At 41.2% G+C, this 23,374-nt stretch overlaps 1 protein-coding gene across 5 annotated transcripts in view; it reads left to right on the top strand.

Annotated features, from left to right (window-relative positions):
* Positions 1–1,141: 1,141 nt before the first annotated feature.
* The window catches only part of LOC311041590 (uncharacterized protein), a 123,260-nt gene continuing 101,027 nt past the window's right edge, over positions 1,142–23,374 (top strand). For all 5 annotated transcript variants that reach the window (XM_084052038.1, XM_084052037.1, XM_084052036.1 and 2 more), the window contains exons 1-2: positions 1,142–1,247; positions 9,450–9,534. In XM_084052038.1, coding sequence (XP_083908164.1) covers positions 9,528–9,534 — 7 coding nt within the window. In that variant the 5' untranslated portion in view covers positions 1,142–1,247; positions 9,450–9,527. The remainder of the gene's footprint in view (positions 1,248–9,449; positions 9,535–23,374) is intronic.

Raw genomic sequence — 23,374 nt, 5'->3', positions numbered from 1 at the left:
GTAAAAGTCCAGAATTCAAGATTTACTTGAGTAAAAGTACAAAGGTATTTGGCATCAAAATCTACTTAAAGCACCAAAAGTAAAAGTACTAAAATATTTGAAAATAGCAGATCTACAAGCTCAAGTTGTAGATCAGCTATTTTCAAATAGCCTAGGTATAACATAGGGCTGAAGTGGTTAATGTATGTTTCATAATATCATCATTTATTTCTGCAAAGAATAGTAACTAAAGTTTTCAAATAATTGTAGTGGAGTAAAAGTACAATATTTGCCTCTGAGATGTAGTGGAGTAGAGGTAGAAATATTGAAAATTGGAAATAGTCAAGTAAAGTGCAAATACCTCACAATTGTACTTAAGTACAGTATTTAAGTAAATGTACTTAGTTACTTTCCACCACTGGGTATCCCGAGGCGTTCCAAGGCCAGTGAGGAGATATAATCCCCCATGTATTCCTCTACAAAGCCAGCACTATGTCTAATAGCCATATAACTTATAAGTGTGATGAAGTACTTACTCATGAACTTGGGTATTATGTTTTACTTCATTGAGTACGTTTAGCTATTCAGAGAGGGACAGCCAGCATATCATTTGATAGTCTCACAAGTCAGGACTGTCATTACTGTGGAGAACAATGACTTAAAAGTTGTCATCAACCAATAGTTGTGCTGTCTCACAGGAAGGTATTACCGTAACCTCAGTGCGCTCTGTGCTCAATTCATCTCTCCCCTTTTCTCCTAGTGTGTGCATGTGTGGGTGAGTGTGTATATACAGGCAGTCAAATGTGTGTGTGTGTGTGTGTGTGTGTGTGTGTGTGTGTGTGTGTGTGTGTGTGTGTGTGTGTGTGTGTGTGTGTGTGTGTGCCCCTCGCCTCATAGGCTTATTGAAAAATGTGTCTGATTCTAAGGGCGTGCGTGTGTTGTGTCCTTATGACCTGTGTGGCCTGGTACAACATGAGTGTGTGTGTGTGTGTGTGTGTGTGTGTGTGTGTGTGTGTGTGTGTGTGTGTGTGTGTGTGTGTGTGTGTGTGTGCGTGCGAACTGTAACATGAGACAAATGTCTGTTTGAGTCTGAGCGGGGAAGTCCTCAGATGACACTTGTCATGTCGGTACATGTACCCATGACTCACACACCCTGATGAGAGTGAAACCTCTTTTCTTTCAGCTTCTGCTCCGAGCAGCTGAAATGTCTCGACTTCATCTGGATGTGAATTAATTGGGAACATAGCAGGAAATATTACTAATGTTTGGTGAGTAGTTTATGTGCTATTACATTGTATATGACTGAATGTATGGAAGAGGCTACTGAACTACCAAGATAACAACTGTATTCTTTTAGAATCCATAATTCAAACTTACAGACCACATGAACAGGTTTAATAATATTTCATTCCATAGTAATACTTTATGAAAGTAAAGCGTTAGTGACAAGAGAGTTGTCACTAACTTTATCTGAACATATTTTATTTCAGCTTTTTCTCTTAATCTGGATGTCATTGTTATTGTCAAAATGACTGCAGTTATTTTTAACAACCCTGGTAAGTTGTGGTTTGTCAGTCAGCTTCTTGCTACAGTATGTTTACATTTCATAGACCAGATGAAGTTCATCTGCTCTGTAAGAAGGAACAGGTTTAATTACCTGTTAAACTGTGATTTACTGTAAAATGCTGTCAGTTGTGGAGATCCGCCATGTTGTCTGAAACAGAAACTGTTTTTACACTTCTGACGGTAAATGGAGAACTGGGCACTTGAGAGAATTGGTCCTGGCATTTTGAGCACATGATTAAACTTAATGCTAAGACAAGGATTGCCGAGACAAAAAAAAAAAAAGCTGCCTGCTCCTCCCACAGTCAGAGAGAGAGAGAAAAAAAGGCAAGACGAGAGAGAGACACCGGAATGCTACATGTAGTGGTGGGAAAAGTACTCATATTTCTTACTTAAGTAAAAGTATAAATACTGCAATGAAGAAATACTCTGTTACAAGTAAAAGTCTGGAATTCAAAAATGACTTGAGTAAAAGTATTGGCATCAAAATGTACTTAAGTACCAAAAGTAGAAAGTACTCATTATGCAGAATGTTCCATTTAACAAGTTTTCAAATTTATAAAATGTATAAAAATATTTTGGAAATAGCAGATCTACAAGCTCACAAATCACAATGCGTTGCATCGCGACACATTGTGAGCGTGTAGATCGGCTATTTTCAAATGGCCGAAATGGTTAATGTATATTTTGTAATAATAATATAATCTACAAAGTAACTAGTAACCAAAGTTTTCAAATAATTGTAGAGGAGTAAAAGTGCAATATTTGCCTCTGAGATGTAGTGGAGTAGAAGTTAAAATACTGAAAACAGGAAATACTCCAGTAAAGTAAAAAATACCTAAGAACAGTCCTTGAGTACATGTTCTTAATTACTTTACACCACTGGCTACATGCTAAGCTAACCTGTTGCAATAATGGCTAATGCCACAGAGAGACCAGAAATAGAAGACCCTCCACCAGGCATCCAGCAGATCTGGCGTTTGGAACCACTTTGGTTCTACAGTTAATTATTTAATTATTATTACCGGGATGGCAAAAGAGTCGTGGATAAGCCTTGTTATTGACTAGCCATGGATCACACGACACTCGTCCGTCACAAGCGTCATGGCTGAACTTCAACCTGGTGTTTGCACTTTCTCCATTTACAACCCGTACATCTACATAAACCTTCAGATTTAAAATATAAAGTGCTTACCTTATGTTCACGGATGTTACAATTTGCATCGGGCTTGCATAAGTACCCGTATCTTCCGTATTGTTCAATAAAAATAATTTTAATCCCAATTAGTGGCCATTGTCTCTGTATTTTCTCCATAATTTGCTTTCAACTACGCGACTGTATCGGTTTGGAGGTGTATTGCACTCTGATACATTATAACTCTATGAGAAAATGGCCACCGATCGGATTAAAATGCTTTTTATTGAACTGTTGTAAATGTGCAAGTACTACGTATGAAACATAGTTGAAAGGTCCAGACAGGTAATATTCCTCAAGTCCATTTATTGGCGTACTGTGTGTGTGTGTGTGCGCGCGCGCATGTGTGGGTGAGTGTGTATACAGGCAGTCAAATGTGCGTGTGCCCCTCGCCTCATAGGCTTATTGAAAAATTCGTCTGATTCTAAGGGCGTGCGTGTGTTGTGTCCTTATGACCTGTGTGGCCTTGTACAACTTGCGTGCGTGCGCGCGCTGTCCGGCAGTGTCAAAATATGGAGATATGTGTGTGTTCTGTACCCTGTGTTCTTGTATGCCTTTATGTCTCTGTGACTCTGGAAGGTCTACTGGTGTACTATATAGATTTGAAATCTGAACGTTTATGTAGATGAACCACAGGCTGTAAATGGAGAAGTTTTGTCATGATATGACAGTCATGTTTCAGGGCTAAATATAGACCAACAGCTGGATTTATTGTGTACTTTGTTTAACGAGAGACACATATACAGTCATTTTGATGAGTCCAGTTTCCATTCCTTATTGTAGCAGCTAAAATGGATGTGGATTGTGGCAATTGTGAAATGCTGTTCTTTGTTGCAGTGTAACGTTCTCAACAAGTGTGTTTGTTTGTGTATATCTGTTGTCATGGCAACCTTGCTGCTGCAAAATGCTGTGCCCCAGAGTGTCTTTATCATTACATAATAGGACTAGTCGACTACCAGTGGTGTTATATGCTACAAGCTGTGTAGCATATAAAGCTTGTAGCTTATTGTACGAATTTCCAACCCGGCGCACACTATATACGTCTTGTTAGCTTCGGCCCTCGCAAAGAGTCCCTGAATAGACGTAAAGTAGATAATACTCAGACCTACTCAAACCTTTTGAGTAGGTCTGTGTCTTTGATGGGTTTTATTTACTAACACTTAAACATACATTAAACACACCTAGTAGACAATCGTTCTACTAAGTGGCCAGTTAACTACAATCTTAGTCAACTACAACCTTGCCAGTAGGCTCACATTCTACTAACAAAGTCTAGCCAGGTCAGGCAGTCAGGTCACGTTTTAAACCTACAGAAAGATTGAAACACAGAAACAATAATGATAATATTACCGACATGAATCTTCACACAAACAATAAATATATCAGCATATATGACTATTAATCTTCGTGTATCAAGTGCTTTTCTACTCACTACTGATCTGTCCAGGGACTCCTCGAAACTGAACTCTCCCCCCAAAGTTTCCTCAGGGAGACAAAGAGATGCCACCACCTCCTCCTCTCCTCTCATCCCCCATAACATAGGCCAGGTCATTTGAGCCTCTCTCTCTTTCCTTCCTCTTTGGGATAAGGGGAACCTCAGGAATTTTAACTCTGAGAAAGGACCCACAATATGAGACCTTACAGAGCATGCCTCAGTTAATGACTACAAACAGGCAGTATTAACCTTCATATATGTATGTATTTTACCCTTGCCTTTATATGTCGGCCTACCACCCTGGTATAATCCTAAATAAGTGTTGCATTAATGGCGGTAATATCATCAGCTTATTGATACAAGACGTAATACTACTTATATAAATATAATTTATGATTTATTACAATATAATAACATATATTGAAACTTACGTCACTGTACTTTAACGTGAGTTCTTCGGCAGATAGTAAATGTCCAATCAAATAGTACACTGTAACTGGTTAGACAAAAGAGACCAAAAATCATTGCTTCAAGTTATAATACAATGGGTTTATTTTAAGCTTCACAGTTACAACTACAACAGGTATTTATCATAAGTTATGAGTCCTAGATGGGTGACTGTTGAGGCAAACAGCCGTTTGCTTTAATTCTTATTTTAAATTGTTACTCGTGCGTACGTGCATGCGTTGAGTGTTGATCACACTTTATATTGTGATAGTAATCATTGCTATAGAGTGTTTGTTCAGTAACTGTGTTAAATAGCTCTATATTGTGATAGTAATCATTACTATATAGTGTTTGTTCTGTAGCAGTGTTACATAGGTCTAGATTGTAATAGTAATCATTGCTATAGAGGTTTTTTTTAGTAACAGTCTTAAATAGCTCTATATTGTGATAGTAATCAGTGTTTGTTCAGTAGCAGTGTTAAATTAGCCTGATTATCAGACTGAAGCTGCGTGGAGCTTCAGTCTGAAATTGGCTCCAGTGTTGGGGATTACAAGGGGGAGGGGATTAGAAATTCCCTAAAACCAATCCTAAGGGATCCCCACGCCCACCTCCGCCTCTCATTGGACAATGCATTTTGTACCGGAGAAGTCAGGTTCACATTTACAATTCCAGACCCAGAGGCAGTCCACTCAGAGAGTGGGCGGGGTCTATGGTATGTGTAAAGGGAATCAGACCCTGGGCCAACTTGACCCAGATTCCCTCACCGGAACCCCTTCGAGGCGTGCTAATTCCTCTCCGGTTACCGGAATTTTAACCTTACTCCTACTTATCGCTTATCTAAAATGGATAAACTCTGTCTCTTGAGTTCAACCTAGAGGATCTATTCTCGGTAGATTACAAGTGGTTTCCGACAATGACTAGACTCAGACTTGGACTAGACATTGCTCAGAACTCAGGCACAAATCTAGATTAGATTTAATAACACTCAGTGATCGGAGACCAATACTATTGCCTTGGCGTCTTTTACCAGCAACTACGGGACACAACTGCTGTTGTATCTGCGTGTGCTTCAACATCGACTGTAACAGACCTAATTTCACTCTTGTCTCTGCGTCATCACCAAGCAGCTAGTGTCTAGTGATCTCTCGTGAGTAGCGCTCTGTATCCTGCTTTTATTGGAAATAAATGAGAGCCACTCGTTGAGAGATGAACCTAGCACCAACCACCTTATTCAGTAATAAATGACAGATAGATATCTCCACTTGGAGAATATCGTGAGAATGAAACCTAAGGCCGTTGACAGGGCCTGTCCCAACCCTGTCAGTTAGAGAGAAACTCTCAAACACGGGTTTGCTCCTATGTTAATGTACAGTGGTGAGCTGTGGATTTTTGAACTAAGGGTACTGTATTTTATGACGTCACGCGCATGCACGTGCGCGCACATAGCCACTCAGCTCAGTGCTAGTTGAACTACTGTATTCAACATGTGATTATTAATTTAATCATATGTATTATTATTTTGTTGTATTGTTGCATTGTTAATTTGTTGTTTTTATTTTTGTTTCAAATTAATTATTGTATTTTCCTTTTAATTTTATATAAAAGCCCTTTACATAGACTCACCCACACATAAGTAGGCCTACTTAAAATAATCAGACAACTTGTCTTTGTCTTGTCTCAGAGAACTGGGTCCTCTGCTAAGCGATCCTCCCCTTCACACCTTGCAGTGCAGAGATGTTGTCTGTCATTGTGAGAGGAATGTAACACATTCAATTCAAGTCCGTGTCTTTTCTCGAGTAGCCTAATGTTATGCAAAGCAGCCAGGTAGACGCTATTGAGAACGGCTCGCCACTGACGGCGCGAACCTTGAGAGGCTATTGTTTTTAAACTTTAAGGCGTTAAAGACCGCCGCTGACGGTGCGTGCTCCCACAGTGTCAGAACTAAGGGTACGCCGTACCCCCCCGTACCCCCTACAGCTCAACCCTGCTAATGTAGTAATTTGTGTTACCAATCTCACCACAGAAATACAGGAAAAGGACAAAAAACCCGGATATCTTTCTTGGCTAATGAGGCAGTCGTCACACGAAAAAGAAGTTCAATAAAAAGTATTTATTAAGAAGAGAGTTACAAAAATAGAAAGTAAAGTATTGAAGAGAGCCACCGAGATGGCTATTAGCTGTATATGAGCAAAACAGAAGTCTCTAGATGCAGAATCTAGGAAGAAGGGGCCCAACCCTGGGTGATCGGGGGTTAAGTACATCAACCCCTGTGGCAGAACACTGTCATTACATGGCATCTTTCACCCCTCCCCTCCAGTCCAACTCCCAACCCTCGAAGCACTCAGATACTTCCTGTCACGCCTCACCTCAGCCAAGCAGACAGTGCGTGACCTTGGCTGTCTGGCCTGTTATCAGCTCACACAGGCAGCTGGTGAGAAAGTGTGTGTGGGAAGCAATCTAGGCAAAAGCATTTCAGAGCTATAATGCTACAAGCTAAACATTAGTTTTGCATGTTCCAATGGTCCCTAGTAGTATGGACCATGTTGGCTTCTTGGATCGGGTCGGTATTGGCTGGGTGGTTCCCCGTAGAATCCTGTCGCAGGATTGGGGCTGGGGCAGAGTCCCTGGTGGGGTCCCCTCGGTGCATATGGGTGGGGGTATGGTGGTGTAACCCATGGTAAACACCCCCCCCCCCTGGTGTAGTGACAGTGTTGTATGGGGGATTCCAATTGCTCCATCGCTCGCTGCTTCCGGGCCATCCAGTGGCAGATGCTCTGATAGCACGGTTCAGCTCCAGCTTCTCTCTTTTCTCCTTGGTAGAGGGCCTGGCAGGCGTCTGGGGCCTCTTTGGAGCTCGGGGTCTAGGGGTCACACTGATGGCTAGGGCCTCGCTCTCAACAGTATGGAACCAGGCTAGTGTTAAATAGCTCTATATTGTGTTAGTAATCATAGAGTGTTTGTTCAGTAGCAGTGTTAAATAGGTCTATATTGTAATAGTAATCATGGTTATAGAGTGTTTGTTCAGTAACAGGAGTCTCCATGTCTCTTGAGCTATTTAGGAAATATACAATTTATTTTCAGGTCAGGATACCAATTTTATATCAGGAGAGAGAACATAGGATATGATTAAACAAGTGAAATTGGAAGTGATGATACAAAGACATGAGCAGACAAAACTGGAACCAGAAGTTCAGAACACTATAACATTTAAAGGAGACATCCGTTCATTTTTAGTGTTATCTTTGATGTGTGGCAAATCACTCACCAACGTAGAAATGCCCATTGAGTTACTCCACAGATCCCCCTGTCGACCCCCACCGTTGGCATAATAGGAGGCGCGTGTATAGCCCAAATTCGCCTATTTTAACAAATGCAAAGTCTGTTTTTTTTCTCCTAGCACTCATTGTGGAGCCCCATGATACCCTTACAGGCGCTGAAAGTCCCGACAAGCTAACCGCTAATAACAGAACAAGCTAACGCTGGCTGCTTATCTCTCTGCCTATATATATATATATATACTAGGGCTGGGACTCGATTAAAAAAATTAATCTAATTAATTAGAGGCTTTGTAATTAATTAATCTAAATTAATCGCATTTTAATCGCACATCAATATTTGACCTGAGAACAGTGAGAAAATTTGTTTTCAAATGGATTTTGGTAAACGTCTTTAAGTACATGTTCTCAAGTACTGCACTTAAGTACAATTTTTAGGTATTTTTTACTTTACTCAAGTATTTCCAATTTCTAATACTTTTACTTCTACTCCACTACATCTCAGAGTAAAATATTACACTTATACTCCGCTAAAATTATTTGAAAACTTTAGTTACTAGTTACTTTGTAGATTTTGATTATTATTATTACAAAACATACAGTAACCACTTCAGCCCTATATCGGCCATTAGAAAATAGCCATCTACATGCATTGTGAGCTTGTAGATCTGCTATTTTCAAAAGATTTGAGTACTTTAACTGTTGGTACTTTAAATACATTTTGATACTTTTATACTTTTACTCAAGTACATTTTGAATTCCGGACTTTTAATTGTAACATAGTATTTCTACATTGCAGGTAGAGTGTGTTGTCACTGTTGTTTTATCGTCGTTTAATTAATTGATTAATTAAAATAATCCGCACGCATGTGACCCGCACCGCATCGCCCCCCCCCCCCCTCTCCCGCGGGGCGGGGGTTCGGGGGGGCAGCCCAGCCAACATTATCAAGCAGGCTATCGGGTGCGCCGTCTTCATTCATGCTTTCATGCACTGCGTTGCCTGCGGTTTGTTGTTGTCTGAGACCAGACGAGACCCATGCATTTTGCTTGGTGCACCGGGACAAACGGTCCGTCTGAAACTCGTCCCGTGAGAAACGTTCCACGGGGCAAAAATAAGTGCGATTAAAATGCGTTAATTTTTTTAACGCGATAATTTTTCTGTAATTAATTGATCGAAATTAACGCGATAAAGTCCCGGCCCTAATATATACACATGCATACATGCATACATACATACGGGTGCATTTCTCCATTCCGACATGTCGCCTTTCCGACGTTGACGAACCCTATACCTAACCCTAACCCTAACCCTAACCGCACGCGGAAGCCACTAGTCGGAGTGGTGAGATGTCGGAATGGAGAGTGAACACCCATACATACATACATACATACATGCAGAGGCGCTCTTCATTGTGTATGCCACCCCAGTAAACTGTAACATGAGACAAAGGTCTGGTTGAGTCTGAGCGGGGAAGTCCTCAGATGACACTTGTCATGTCGGTACATGTCCCATGACTCACACACCCTGATGAGAGTGAAACCTCTTTTCTTTCAGCTTCTGCTCCGAGCAGCTGAAATGTCTCGACTTCATCTGGATGTGAATTAATCGGGAACAAAGCAGGAAATATTACTAATGTTTGGTGAGTAGTTTATGTGCTATTACATTGTATATGACTGAATGTATGGAAGAGGCTACTGAACCACTAAGATTGTGATTTACTGTAAAATGCATTGGTGTCAGTTGTGGAGATCCGCCATGTTGTCTGAAACAGAAACTGTTTTTGCGCTGCTGATGGTAACTGGAGAACTGGGCACTTGAGAGAATTGGTCCTAGCTTTTTGAGCACATAATTCAACTTGTATATATGTGTGTGTGTGTGTGTGTGTGTGTGTGTGTGTGTGTGTGTGTGTGTGTGTGTGTGTGTGTGTGTGTGTGTGTGTGTGTGTGTGTGTGTGTGTGTGTGTGTGTGTGTGTGTGTATATGTATATGCATATATGGTTGCCTATCTAGTGCTAAATGCTTAAAGTTGATTAAACATTTGTGGATAGCTGTTGTGAAGAGTCTTTAGTCATCCGTGTTTGTTGGACGTTTCACCTTCAAATGTCTGTGCATTGTTGTTAATTTGTGGTTGGACAACTTGCCAACTTTACTCACAACTGCCGTCTCGTTTGAAAGTGGCAGTGGCGGCAGTGGGTCAAGGGTAGAGCGGCCGGTGGGAAGCCGTGAGGTTTCCAGTTCGATCGCGGGCTCCCCCAGAAGAGCTAGTGTCAAAGTGTCCTTGTGGGGTTTTTGTTACTTTAATTCGGTTAATTTGACTAATTTGGTACACAAAATGTACTCCATGAAGTGTAGATGTCAGAGTGTCTTTTTTGGGAGTGAGTTTGTGATGGGTGATCGTCATTTCTCCCAGGCACCCACAGTATCGGCGCCCTTGGTGACCGCCAATTATCTCACTTATTGCACGGCTACTTAATCAATTAATTAATAAATTGACCCAAAAGTGACAACAAAATGAAGTATTTCCTTGCACACGGTAATGAAAGTATTCCATAAGTGTTTTGGTTACTGCATTGTCTATTTCTCGCTTCAAATGTTTTCCAAAACATTCTTGTAATGTGTAGATGTAAATGACATGGTGGGTGTGTTTACATGGCTGTCATGTTGGATACAGCATAAAATCAAGCAGTGCAGCAGGTGCTCTGAGTCTTTGTTTATAACAGAGGTCTGTTATTGAGTTCATCGGTCATTATCCAGAAATAACACACCGCTGAATTCAGTGATTGACCAATCAGAATCAAGCATTCAACCAATCTGTGTAATAAACAACTTTATCTAATATAACCGGACAGGCGGTCTCGGTCTGACATTTCAACTGCCGACAACAGAGCGACAACTTTGCAGCAACAAAATCAAATCACACACATTTAAATTATTTTATTTGGATCTGCACAAAAAGCGCAATACATGATAGATCCAAACATTGATCAGAAGAAGGTTACATTGTACGGGCAAACCAGATACAACTGCTGCACATGCTTAACACATAGAGAAAAAAAGATAACAAATTGATGACATACTTTATACAGAAATTCAATTTTTTTTTTTTTTACCACTCAAGGGTAAATGAAACATCGCCTTCTCCAGATAGACAGACTGCCCATAATAGCTGAGACAGAACAGTATTTAGCCAACTTTTTTGCATTTGTCTTTTGCAATCCTCCTGGTTGCAGGCCACGGAGCACAAGTTTGTGAACGTGGCCCAGACTCCCAAACACAAATATAGCTGCAAGCAGCGATAATACAGGGCCAGTGATTGCAGAGAGAAGAAACATCTACTGGTCAAAACAATAGATATGTTCAGGGGTGCACATAACTGGTGCGCAGGTGCGCATGCGCACCCAAAATAAAAAATGCGCACCACATCAGGCGACGCGAGGCGCTTTTGCGCACCAACAGCTGGGACAGGAATTTCCAAGCTTTTATTTTTTAGCAAAATTAAAAAATAAAAGCCTGGAGATCGAGGCTAGGAATTTACTTCCTGAAGCCACACGCACACAATCACTCTAAAGCACCCGTCGGCCCCATGTACAGCCATTAGGCACAGGGGTAGAGATATGACTCGCGTCGCCTCGCATCGCCTCGCATTGCCTCGCTGCGTGCACGCAGCCAGCAGCGGCTGTTAGAGGCACTCGTCACCGATGATGAACGCACCGTAATGGTGCAAAATATGCCGTGAACGTCCCAATCTGGCGGATAAAATCAGCGCAGCAGCACAGGGCACCAACATTGGGGGCTTTATCTAACAGCGTAAGAAAAAAAAACGGCGAAAATCGGTGGAATTTAGAAGCAGAGCGTCATTTTTTTCTCGCCCCCCCCCCCCCCGTTGACAAAACTGTCCGGTGGGCACCGTGCTGACCCCCCCCCCGTTCACAAAACTGTCCGGGCTGAACCCCCCCCCCCGTTGACAAAACGGGACGGGCGCCATGCGCACCAAGTCGCATGTCCAGGTGCTCTTCTGCGTACCAGACCTAAAAAGTTATGTGCACCCCTGGATATGTTCCTCATGAGTCAAGGCAAAAGTGTAAGAAAGTTTCACGACTTTCGGCCAAACGAGGCATGACTTTTGTCTGTTTTAAGTTAGCATTTTCAAAAAATTGCTATAGCGCCGCCCTTTGACCAATTTGAGTAAGATTGGTGTCAGTGATATTTCGAATGACCCTCTACACTACTGCAAAGTTTCAAACAAATGTGAGTTTGCATGTATGTGTTAGGGGCAGATGAATAATAGTCATAAAACTAGTTAAAACTATTCTAAACCTATCTCCTCCTGGGATTTTTGAGCAATCTGCACAAAACGTTTAACACTTGAACTTTGGACCTATGCCAACAACACCTTGGCGGCGGATTTTCCATAAGTGAAAGAATGAAGCTTTTAGGAGCCAATGAATGTTTTTCACATAATTCAAAATGGTGGGAGATCTAAAGGTCAGAGGTCAAAAGTCAGAGGGTGAAAGTTGTTCAGCATGAGGAGACGCATATGTGTATCGAAGTTTCATGGCTGTAGATCAAACGGGGCATGAGTTGTACCTGTTCAAAGCTGGCATTTTCAATTGAGTGCTATAGCGCCACCTTTTGACGAAAGATTGTGAGAATTACTTCTTGATAGTTTTTCATGACCATCTACCATATTGCCGAGTTTCATAAAAAGTGGCAGCACGGTTCAGCCAGAACTGCGAAAAGTGGCAGAAACAGAAGAAACACAATGTAGCTGCAAGCAGCAATAATACGGGGCCAGTGACTGCAGAAAGAAAAAAGAAAGAGGTAATGATAAGTAATATGTACAACAAGCCATAGAAACATAGAAGACTGAACTTGAGAGAAAGAAAACCATGCAATTAACATGAGCATTTTAAATCCTCACTAACCGTAACCTCAGTAAAACTATGCTTACCCGTAACATCAAGGAATACTATGAGTAAGCCTAAGAATGCCAAATCATGATCACCTCAACCTCATAGGCTGCCTTTCCTCTCATTGAGCTAGATACATGGCCTATATATGTCTGAACCCTTATGGACCAATCCTCTGTTTTGCTAACTACTCTAGATCACTGGTTCCCTAACCATCTACCAATAGATAAATTGTACGTCTCCTCGGAACAGAAACCAGTGAAAGTAGCCGATCTACAAGCTCACAAAATGTTGCTATCTGAAAAGTTGTGAGATTGTAGATCGGCTATTTTCACAATGAAGTATGTCATACATTGAAAAAACATACTCTCAAATAAGCATTTCATGGTATCTTTATCAATTGCACATTAATTCATTGATACAGTCATGTTGTTTGCATTGTACTTTAAAGGAAGTCTGCATGAAGTGAGCCTTGACCACACGGTTAAGCGAGAAACCATTGGACCGACAGACCTGAACTGGTGAAAAAGCTGCTCACACAGATGATGCAGTTTCACACAAATAGCTGAAAAATCCTGGGTTTAAGTGTTCTGCTCAAAATTGCGGACAATTTAAGGGCGGAGCTTACTGATCAAAGTGATAGATGTGTTCCTCATGAGTCAAGGCACAAGTGTAAGCAAGTTTCATGATTTTCGGCCAAACGAGGCATGACTCATGCCTGTTTAAATTTTGCATGTTCAAAAAATTGCTATAGCGCCCCCCTTAGGCCAATTGGAGCAAGATTGGTTTCAGTGATATTTGGAATGACGCTCTACATTACTGCAAAGTGTCAAACAAATGTGAGTCTGCATGTATGTGTTAGGGGCAGACGAATAATTTTCATAAAACTGCAATATTCATTGGGTCATAAAAGCTTCATCCGTCTCCCCCGTTTGTTGGCATAGGTCTAAAGTACATGTTTCGTGCAGATTGCTCAAAAATCCCAGGAGGAGTTTGATTTTAACTGCTTTTCATATCATTCAAAATGGTGGGAGATCTAAAGGTCAGAGGTCAAAAGTCAGAGTATGAAAGTTGTTAGACATGAGGAGACGCTTGTGTGTATCGATGTTTCATGGCTGTACGTCAAACAGGGCATGAGTTTTACCTGTTCAAAGTCAATTGAGCGAAATAGCGCCATCCTTTGGCCGATGGTTGTGAGTTTCGGGCCTTGGCCGTTTGGCATAGCACACTACCATATTGGTGAGTTTTGTAAAAAGTTACCACACGGTTAGGCCAGAACTGCAAACACGGCGGAAGAAGAAAGCCAAGAGATGCAATAAGGTTTCGAGCCTTATATGCCCCGAACCCTTAAATATATATATATATATATATATATATATATATATATATATATATATATATATATATATATATATATATAGGTGTATTCTGAAATGAATGATGACACTTGCACGATCGGTATTCGATTACTTCTTTGTTGTTTAAAGTCACATCACTGTTTGCATGAGTGAATTAACCTTGTGATACCGCCTGTCTGTCTGTCTGCTGCTTGGAACTGGTAGAGCTGCAGAGGGGTGAGGGGGGGGGGCTGTTAAACTGACGACACTCACAGCTCACCTCCGCTCTCCCTTATTGTTGAACAGTTAATGCAAGTAAAACCAGTCAGTCACACATTACAAAATGCTACCAAATAAACCACCATTAGTGCTGCAGTTTAGAGGAAAGAAGGTGAGAAATCTTCTGTTATATGTAACCATTTTGCGTGCGTGGGAGGGGTGGGGGGGAGGCGTGCAGCTGAGAAAGCTTGCCTGGAGCGGCAATTGAGTCTTCACCGACCCTGGGGATAGGCATAGGCTTATATAGTTATAATGTACACTGAGGTTAGGGTTAAAGGAATAGTTCATCCAAAAAATTACTTATTTTCTATCAATTACTCACCCCATGAATGGACATTTTGAAGCTTTTGTCACATTCCTGAGACAATAAATCAAATGCTGATTAGTGGTCGATGGCACAAACAGTAGCTTACCTTATGAAGTGTGTGTGTGTGTGTGTGTGTGTGTGTGTGTGTGTGTGTGTGTGTGTGTGTGTGTGTGTGTGTGTGTGTGTGTGTGTGTGTGTGTGTGTGTGTGTGTGTGTGTGTGTGTGTGTGTGTGTGTGTGTGTGTGTGTGTGTGTCTCTCTGCCAGGGGCGGCCTTATTTTTTTTTAAAATAATATGTGGACTTAAGTTGGTTTGCTTCCACAATCCATAATGATGCATTTTCGAACTAAATTAATTAGGCTATTTGTACTTCCACCATGGACAGACAGCTAAAACAACTCACTCACATGATTCACTTGAGCTGAGCCCTGATTTAATCAGATCTACATCCTCTTCTTGCATGAAATTCTTGGACTTCGGCCAGCCGGAGACTGGGATGCGAGTCAGGAAATATTTAAAAAAAAAGAAAAAAAGGAGAGGCCGCCACTGGTGTCTGCGCAGTGGTGGAAAAAATACTCAAATTCTTTACTTAAGTAAAAGTACCAATACTGCTATATAGAAATACTCTGTTACAAGTAAAAGTCCAGAATAAAAAATGTACTGGAGTAAAAGTACAAAAGTATTGACATCAAAATGTACTTAAAGTAACAAAAGTAAAAGTACTAAAAGCTTGCGTTGTGAGCGAAAGTGGTTAATGTATGATTTATAATATAATATTTTTTATCTGCAAAGTAACTAGTAACTAGAATTTTCGCAATTCTGGGAAATTGCAAAGTGTGGTTGCGCCGACGCGGGTCGCGGCCGCCTGGACACGAGGGATACGCCAGGAGGAATACCATCAGAGGCCGCGCGACGTGCGATTCGAGTTCGGTGCGGATCGGATCCCGTGTTTGTGATACGTGGCGTTTTGATATTAGGAAATAGGCCCCTCCCACTAAAGAAACAGGCCCCTCCCACTAATGTAACGGGCCATTATATTGTCATGTCATTCCTCAGATCACTTGCGTTTCATTTTGAGAGGATTGATCCGCCCCGAAATAATGTTTTTGCATCAAACGGTTACGTTTTGTGCATTTGTGGCGCCCTCTATGGATCAAAGTTGAAATGGTTTTAGGGATTTGTTGAATAAACCACCCTTGACATGTGATTCAAATTTGGGATAGATTGGACGTTTCGTTCGTGATTTTTGGTATTTTTGGTAAAACGGGCCTCTCCCACATTACATGGAAGCCAATTACGGACGAACGGTAAGGACTATCAAAATGCCGTTTGGAGATGTTTATCGCATGGGTCCATAGATCACATGTACCGATTTTTGGAAACAATCTGTAGGAAAAGGTGCAAAAAGTGTGTTTTGAAGAAAATTCAAAATGGCGGAAAATTTATCCTGACGCAAATGGGCGTGGTCTATATGGGGAGATGCGTCGTGACCCAGGGAATCCAGCGAATTTTTTATTTTTATTTTACGACCTACAGTTCAAGAGTTATAAGCCAAAACGTAAAGGGGGCTGTTATAGCGCCACCATGAGGCCGAATGGTGTAATTATTTGTTTAATAATTTCGGATTAAATTATGAACCTCACCTCCAAATCTGGTAACTCTAGCTCTTACGCTTTCTGAAAAAGAAATACTTGAATTTGAGTTTTTTCACTTATTTTCTATATATAAACAATGACCGATCCGAATCGAATTCCGACCATCAATTATGCAATTGCACTTTCACCTTAGCGCTAGGTATACTCTTGGTTGCTTGCTTTTACGGGAAATGCACTTAAGACTTCTGGTGATTAGTAGTTTTGTTCCCTACCTATGTTGAATGCACTTATTGTAAGTCGCTTTGGATAAAAGCGTCCGCTAAATGACTGTAATGTAATGTAATGTGTGGGAGTGGGCGTGCCTTCAGATCAGGAAGCAGGCCAGGCTTTACCCAATCAAATGTAGTGGGCGGGATTCACGTGTCCGTCGATCCTTCCCTACTCGAAACTAACGAAACTAATTTAACAGTAGCGTCCGCGGAGCAGACAAAACCACGGAAAGATATTCACATTTGAACTTACTCTTTTATCATAGAAACAAGTGGGCTTATAACCAAAACGATCCATGTTCTCTGGGAGAAGTGGTGTTAGTGTTCCGTGTAGAAATATTGTTAGTGGGAATGAAAACGTAGTTGCACCACCCGGAAGTGGAGCGGTGAAGGCAGACTTAAACCCCGTTTCCTTGCGCACAGGTCCTACGTCGGCATTGTCCCAGAGTCGAACTGAGGAGGAACGAACAGCAGAGGTCGCTGTTTTTCCTTTTCAGTCGTCTCTGGGTTCCGAGATTGGGTCAGGGTTAAGTTTTATAATTCTTAGTTTTTTAACTGATTTTACCGATTTATTATCAAAAAAAATTAACACAATTAAAACTTTTCTTTTTTGCAAAAAGTGGGGGGTGTGAAATCTTCTCTGTAATAGGAGTATGATAATAATAACTATAATAGAACTACTATGCAAATAAAAACTTAACAGAAATGCATTTGAAATGATCTGTATTTACTGGACAATACAACCTACTAAGAGGCTTTGATTTGATTGTGAAGATATTAATTACATCCAATAAGGAGCTCACAATAATAATAATAATAATAAACTTTATTTGTATAGCACCTTTCATGACATGAAATGCAGCGCAAAGTGCTTTACAGAGCAAGAATACAGTTACAGTTACAACCAATTTAACAATAAAGCAAACAAAAAATAAAATAAAATAAAAGCAAAAGCATAAAACATTAAAATAGGCAATACAGTGAGGACTTAAAAATCAACCAAAGAGTCAGCTAAAAGCAAGAGTGAAGAAATAGGTCTTGAGCTGTGCTTTAAAGCTATCGACAGAGGCTGCCTGTTTTAGGTGTAATGGGAGTTTATTCCACACTGTTGGTCCGTAAAAGCAGAATGCTGCTTCACCGTATTTTTTATATGTCATTTTAGGCACCTCGAGTAGGTCAGCACTTGAAGACCTGAGGGTCCGGTTTGGAACATGTCTCTCTAGGCAGTCATAGAGGTAGGAAGGTGCCAGACCATTTAGAGCTTTATAAACTATTAAAAGAATTTTAGGCCTAGACCGTGGCGTTGCGGTCTAGGCACCCTGGTTGAAAATCCTTAATAGCAGCGTGCCGCGGGTTCGCGTCCCGTTCCCGACGGCGTTTGCTGCATGTCTTCCCCCATCTCTCTCCCCATTCTTCCTGTCGACATACTTTCCCTGTCCCTCTCCAATAAAAGCAATAAAAAAATATCAAAAACAAATCTTTAAAAAAAAAAAAAAAAGAATTTTAAAATCAATCCTAAAAACAACCGGGAGCCAGTGTAGTGAAGCTAGAACTGGAGTGATATGTTCTCTCATTCTAGTTTTAGTTAAAATTCTGGCTGCCGCATTTTGAACAAGTTGTAATCTGTCAGTTGTTTTCTTAGGCAGGCCAGAGTAGAGTGCATTGCAGTAATCAAGCCGAGAGAAAACAAAAGCGTGGATCAGCGTTTTTGCGTCGTCTAACGACAGATAGTTTCTAATTCGCGCAATATTTCTAAGATGAAAGAAAGCAATCTTGGTGACATGATTAATGTGGGCATTAAAATTCAATTCAGAATCGATAATAACCCCCAGGTTCTTTACTGTGGTGTTACTTTCTACAGTCAGGTTACCAAGTCTACTTATTATTGATTCTCTCTGCTCACTGGAGCCAATTATGAGAATTTCTGTTTTATCCTCATTTAGCTTAAGAAAGTTCTCACTCATCCAGCATTTTATACTGGACAGACAGGTCAACAATGGGTCTAGAGCGCAGGGGTCGTCTGGAGCTACCGAAAGATACAGCTGGGTATCATCAGCATAGAAATGGAAGTTCACTCCGTGATCGGCGATGAGTTCTCCCAGTGGTAGTATATACAGGGAGAACAATAAGGGACCCAAAATTGAGCCCTGTGGAATACCAGAACAGATGTCATGTTTGTCTGAGTCAAAATTAGCTAGGCTGACAAAATAGCTTCTGCCTGTTAGGTAAGAGTAAAACCAAGACAAGGCTGTGCCTGACAAACCAATCCAGTACTCCATGCGTTGTAGTAGAATTTTGTGATCAATCGTGTCAAAAGCAGCGGTTAAGTCAAGGAGTAGGAGAACAGATATATTTTTGTTGTCAGCGGACACCCTAAGATCATTAATTACTTTTACAAGTGCTGTTTCTGTGCTATGACCTTTCCTGAAGCCAGATTGGAATTTGTTATGAACCTTATTGTTCTGTAGGAACACATCCAGTTGATGAAAGATAGTTTTTTCTAAGACCTTTCCCGGAAATGGCAGATTAGAGATTGGTCTATAATTACCCAGCACCAATGGATCAAGGTTGTGTTTCTTGAGTAACGGCCTGACTACAGCCGTTTTCAGTGAGTCTGGAAAGACACCTGAAAGTAGAGAGCTGTTTACAATTCTTAGGATATCTCCAATCACGCTGTCTAAAACCTCTTTGAGAAACGGGGTGGGTATTGCATCCAAAGAACAAGATGATGATGTCATCTGTGATATAGTTTTACGGAGTTCCTCTTCATTAATTGCGCAGAATGATATTAGACTTCCTCTGGAGTGATCTACGTTTTTGCACCATGCACCATTTGCCGCATTTGCAGTGCTAGCAGCAGCATTCATAATACCAGCTCGAATGCTAAAAATATTGTTTGCAAAAAAGGACGCAAACTCATCACACTTAGCTTTAGAAGCAGGGAGCGACTCCTTGTAAGCCTGGGGGGGGTTTAAGAGATGTTCAATGGTAGAGAATAAGACTCTGGCATTTTGCTTGTTGTCATTGATAATGCCTGAAAAATATGCCTGCCTTGCCAAGCGCAGTGCTTTGTTATAGGCCACTGTTGACTTCATAAAAATCTCTAGGTGGACAGTGAGTTTGTTTTTTCTCCAAATTCGCTCAGCTCTACGACATTCTTTCTTGAGTGAGCGCATGTGCTCGTTGATCCAGGGTGTTACTCTAGAATTAAGTTTCTTTTTAGTTTTCATAGGAGCCACTATGTCGAGAGCTGACTCTAATTTGAGATTAAAATGTTGAACCATATCATTCACTGAGGGAGCATCAAGTAGGGGGGGCACCTGCACACACGCCAGATGACGAGGAAACTCGTTTGCTGCAGATGAGCTAAAAAAACGTTTTTTTATAGTATATTCTGTATTGTTTTTCCTTAGATCAAGGACAGTTATATTAAAACACAATAAATAGTGGTCTGTTAGTTCGGGCTTATCAATAATACTGTCAACAGTGATATTCAAACCTTTAGTGATCACCAAGTCCAGGGTGTGGCCATGTTTATGTGTTGGCCCAACAACATGTTGAATAAAGTCAACATTGTGCAGTAACTGTAGGAAACCCATAGCCACAACATCTGAAACAATGTCAACATACAAATTAGCATCTCCAGTAATCAGAGTTCTGTCATAATTAGTGGAACAGATAGATAAAAGTTCTGATATTTCTGTTAGAAATAAGGCTTTGCTGCACTTTGGAGGTCGATACATACTAATCATAAGCACAGACGATTGACTCTCCAATATGGTGGCCTGGTATTCAAATGATTTAAAACTGCCAAGGTTTGTCAGAGGTTTGAATTTTAAAGTGTCAGAAAAGATATTCGCCAGACCACCTCCTTTTTTTCCCTCACGTCCTGAGTGAATGAAACTGTACTTTGGTGGGCATGCTGCAGATAAGAGCACCGCTCCATCAGAACCAAGCCAGGTTTCTGTTAGAAAGATAATATCTAGTTTCTCTTTACAGATGATATCATTTACAGAGGAAGACTTGTTATTAAGTGACCTTATGTTAAGTAGGGCCAAGTTTAGCTTAAGGCATTCAACTATTTGGCCGTTGCCTCTACATGGAATGCCTGTTAAATTTGCTGTATTTGCAGAGCGTTTAAATGATGCCAAGTTCTCACTATAAACCACTTTGTTTCAGAGGATAGACAGTAGAGCTGGGATACCCGACCGAAACCCGTCTACCCGAGCACAGGTCGGACACATTTGCATAATTGATGGTCGGAATTCGATTCGGATCGGTCATTGTTTATATATAGAAACTAAAGTGTGAAAATACTATCCGCCTGGGCGAAACACCAAAGAAAGAGGCTCACCCGTCTTGCCAGGGGCATTCTGGCGATACCAGCGAGCAGCAGCAGCAGCGAACGTAACTTTAGCGCAGCTGGAAGAACCATTGAGCAAAGGAGGACAGCGTTGAACCCGGACACTGTGGATGCTATCCCTTTCCTCCATGACAAAATGTAAACCACGATGGTTGGATTGGTAAATGTTAATAGTTTGATGTATAAGCTGTTAAACAATGAACAGTTGAGTAAATAACTCGATCCATGATGATCATATTAATAGCCTGCCACTGCCCGCTACGTGTCGTCATGGACTTTAAAAACTGATGTCAATCGTCAATTCTGGTAATACTGAATATTAATAAATGTGTCTTATACTATTTAATAATCAACGTACTGTATATAAAATGATACCCTTTCATGGTAATTTACATGCCCCTACTAGTATAATCAGTCAGTCGCTTTTTCTTTTTTTTTTTCTCCTTTCTTTTTCTTTGAGAAAGGCACTTATTACACTGACACGCAAACGTGTTATAATGTGCAGTCTGCAGTGCACCTTGCCTGACTAATAAAGTGCGTTCCTCAAAGAAAAAGAAAGAAAAAAAATGCGAGTGAAAAAAAGCGTCGGTTCCGGGCCCCGGTTCGGACGCATCCTACTATAATTCTATAATAAAACCTGACGGTGGGTGGGTGGGTGGATGGGGTCTTGGGTCTCCGACCAAACTGCGCATGCGTCGTTGTGTGCCAGGTTTCGCGAGAGAAACAAGCAGCGAGGTCTATGAAAACGAGGCCAAACCAAACGAACCCTATAACACCAACATTGGCCCTAAAGCGCTTACAATCGGCGGACATGGCAACACTGACGCCGACGCTACACCATAGACCCCGCCCACTCTCTGCTGTGGAAAGTAAACACTCCAGATTTGTTTCCCCACACACGATGCACATTAGCTCCATAAAGAACGGTTCTATGTCGTTCTCTTCCAGGATCGGGCGAACGTCGGCCAAGGCTCCGCTGTTTACCCTTTTGTATACATCGTATCCCAAAACTAATGGTAGATTCTAAACCGCACGGATGTTTAAGGTTTGGTCGCCTGCATAATATTTTAGGTCGCCAGCGAAACTACCCGTTTAAATCGCTTATTTAGTCAGCCTGTGGCCATGTTTCCCATTGTAGCCAAACCGGGAGCAGTAGTGGCAGCGGACGTAGGGTTTTTTTCCGGGTTCAATGGGAAACATGGCCACAGGTTTCGCGAGAGAAACAAGCAACGAGGTCTATGAAAACGAGGCCAAACCAAACGAACCCCATACCACCAACATGCAACCTGATAATAATGTCCAAAGCATGTCTGTGTATGTTTACATCCATTACTGTGTTGGCGTTAGTTGGGATTAATGTTTATTAGCCAAACCAAGTTACTATGAGCCGTTAGCGTGATGCTAAGGTAACGGACGTTTGGCGCTAGCATGCGGCTAACGCTAATGCTAACGTCGTCATCGTGACTTAATCAACAATGTAAACGTTTCATCAACACACTTTATGAACCTTACTGTGGTTAATATTATCAGTGCTACCCAAGTAGTCCATTGAAAAGTATTATTTTGGTGTATTTTGTGTTTTGTAACTTGGACACTGTAACTTAATGGTAGCTGGGGCGACGCGTTGTTGGCTCATGGTTCAGAATGCCTCATGGGTATTGTAGTCATTTTCTGCTATTTCGGTTCTACTGTGATAGACTTTGCTACATTACCTGCTGTTTAATTGTGAATCATATATGCTATGAATATATGGTAATACAATCTTTATTTTCCTGTATTTCCAGGTTTATGACCTGAGTCATCTATGACCTGTGTGTCCAGTACTTTGTACTGTGTTGGTTAAAAAAGACAAAACACGAGTTGTGACAAAGATGTGTGATTCTCTGATTAATGTTGTTAGTGGTGTAAAATGCCATCAAAAATATACTCAAGCCTGCTGCAGGGCAACAGAAAATAGCAAGCCTATTTTGCTCTTTTATATAGCAAATTTTTATATATATACGAGGGGACGCGCGCCCTTCACCAGGTATGGTGAAGGGCGCCCTTCACCGGGTATGGTCTAGTATTAATAATTAATGGTCGGGTTCGATTCGGGTCGGACACAAAGCTGTCGGTAACGGGTCGTATTCGGGCTGAAAAATCAGCCCGATCCCAGCTCTAATAGACAGACATTAATAACACATATAATGCAGCTGAGAAACTTCGGTCAACTTCATTATGCACTTGCATAATACATGGTCTTTACCTAGTCTACTTTGGATCTGATGAATAGGGTTCTGTGCAGACTGCAGTCCATTTAGAAACACTTGGTTGGACCCTACCTGGTCGTAGTGTCACTGTTGCCAGGTCCATTGCTCCTAACATTATCAGAATGGCAGCTGCTAAATCCTCTGATCTCTGATGCCCATAACATCGCTAGTT

This window comes from Gymnoscopelus microlampas (assembly GCF_963454915.1).
Source record: "Gymnoscopelus microlampas genome assembly, chromosome: 3".
Taxonomy (NCBI): Eukaryota; Metazoa; Chordata; class Actinopteri; order Myctophiformes; family Myctophidae; genus Gymnoscopelus; species Gymnoscopelus microlampas.
The sequence above is the reverse complement of the archived record's forward strand: the minus strand, read 5'-3'. Positions and strand labels throughout refer to the sequence as shown.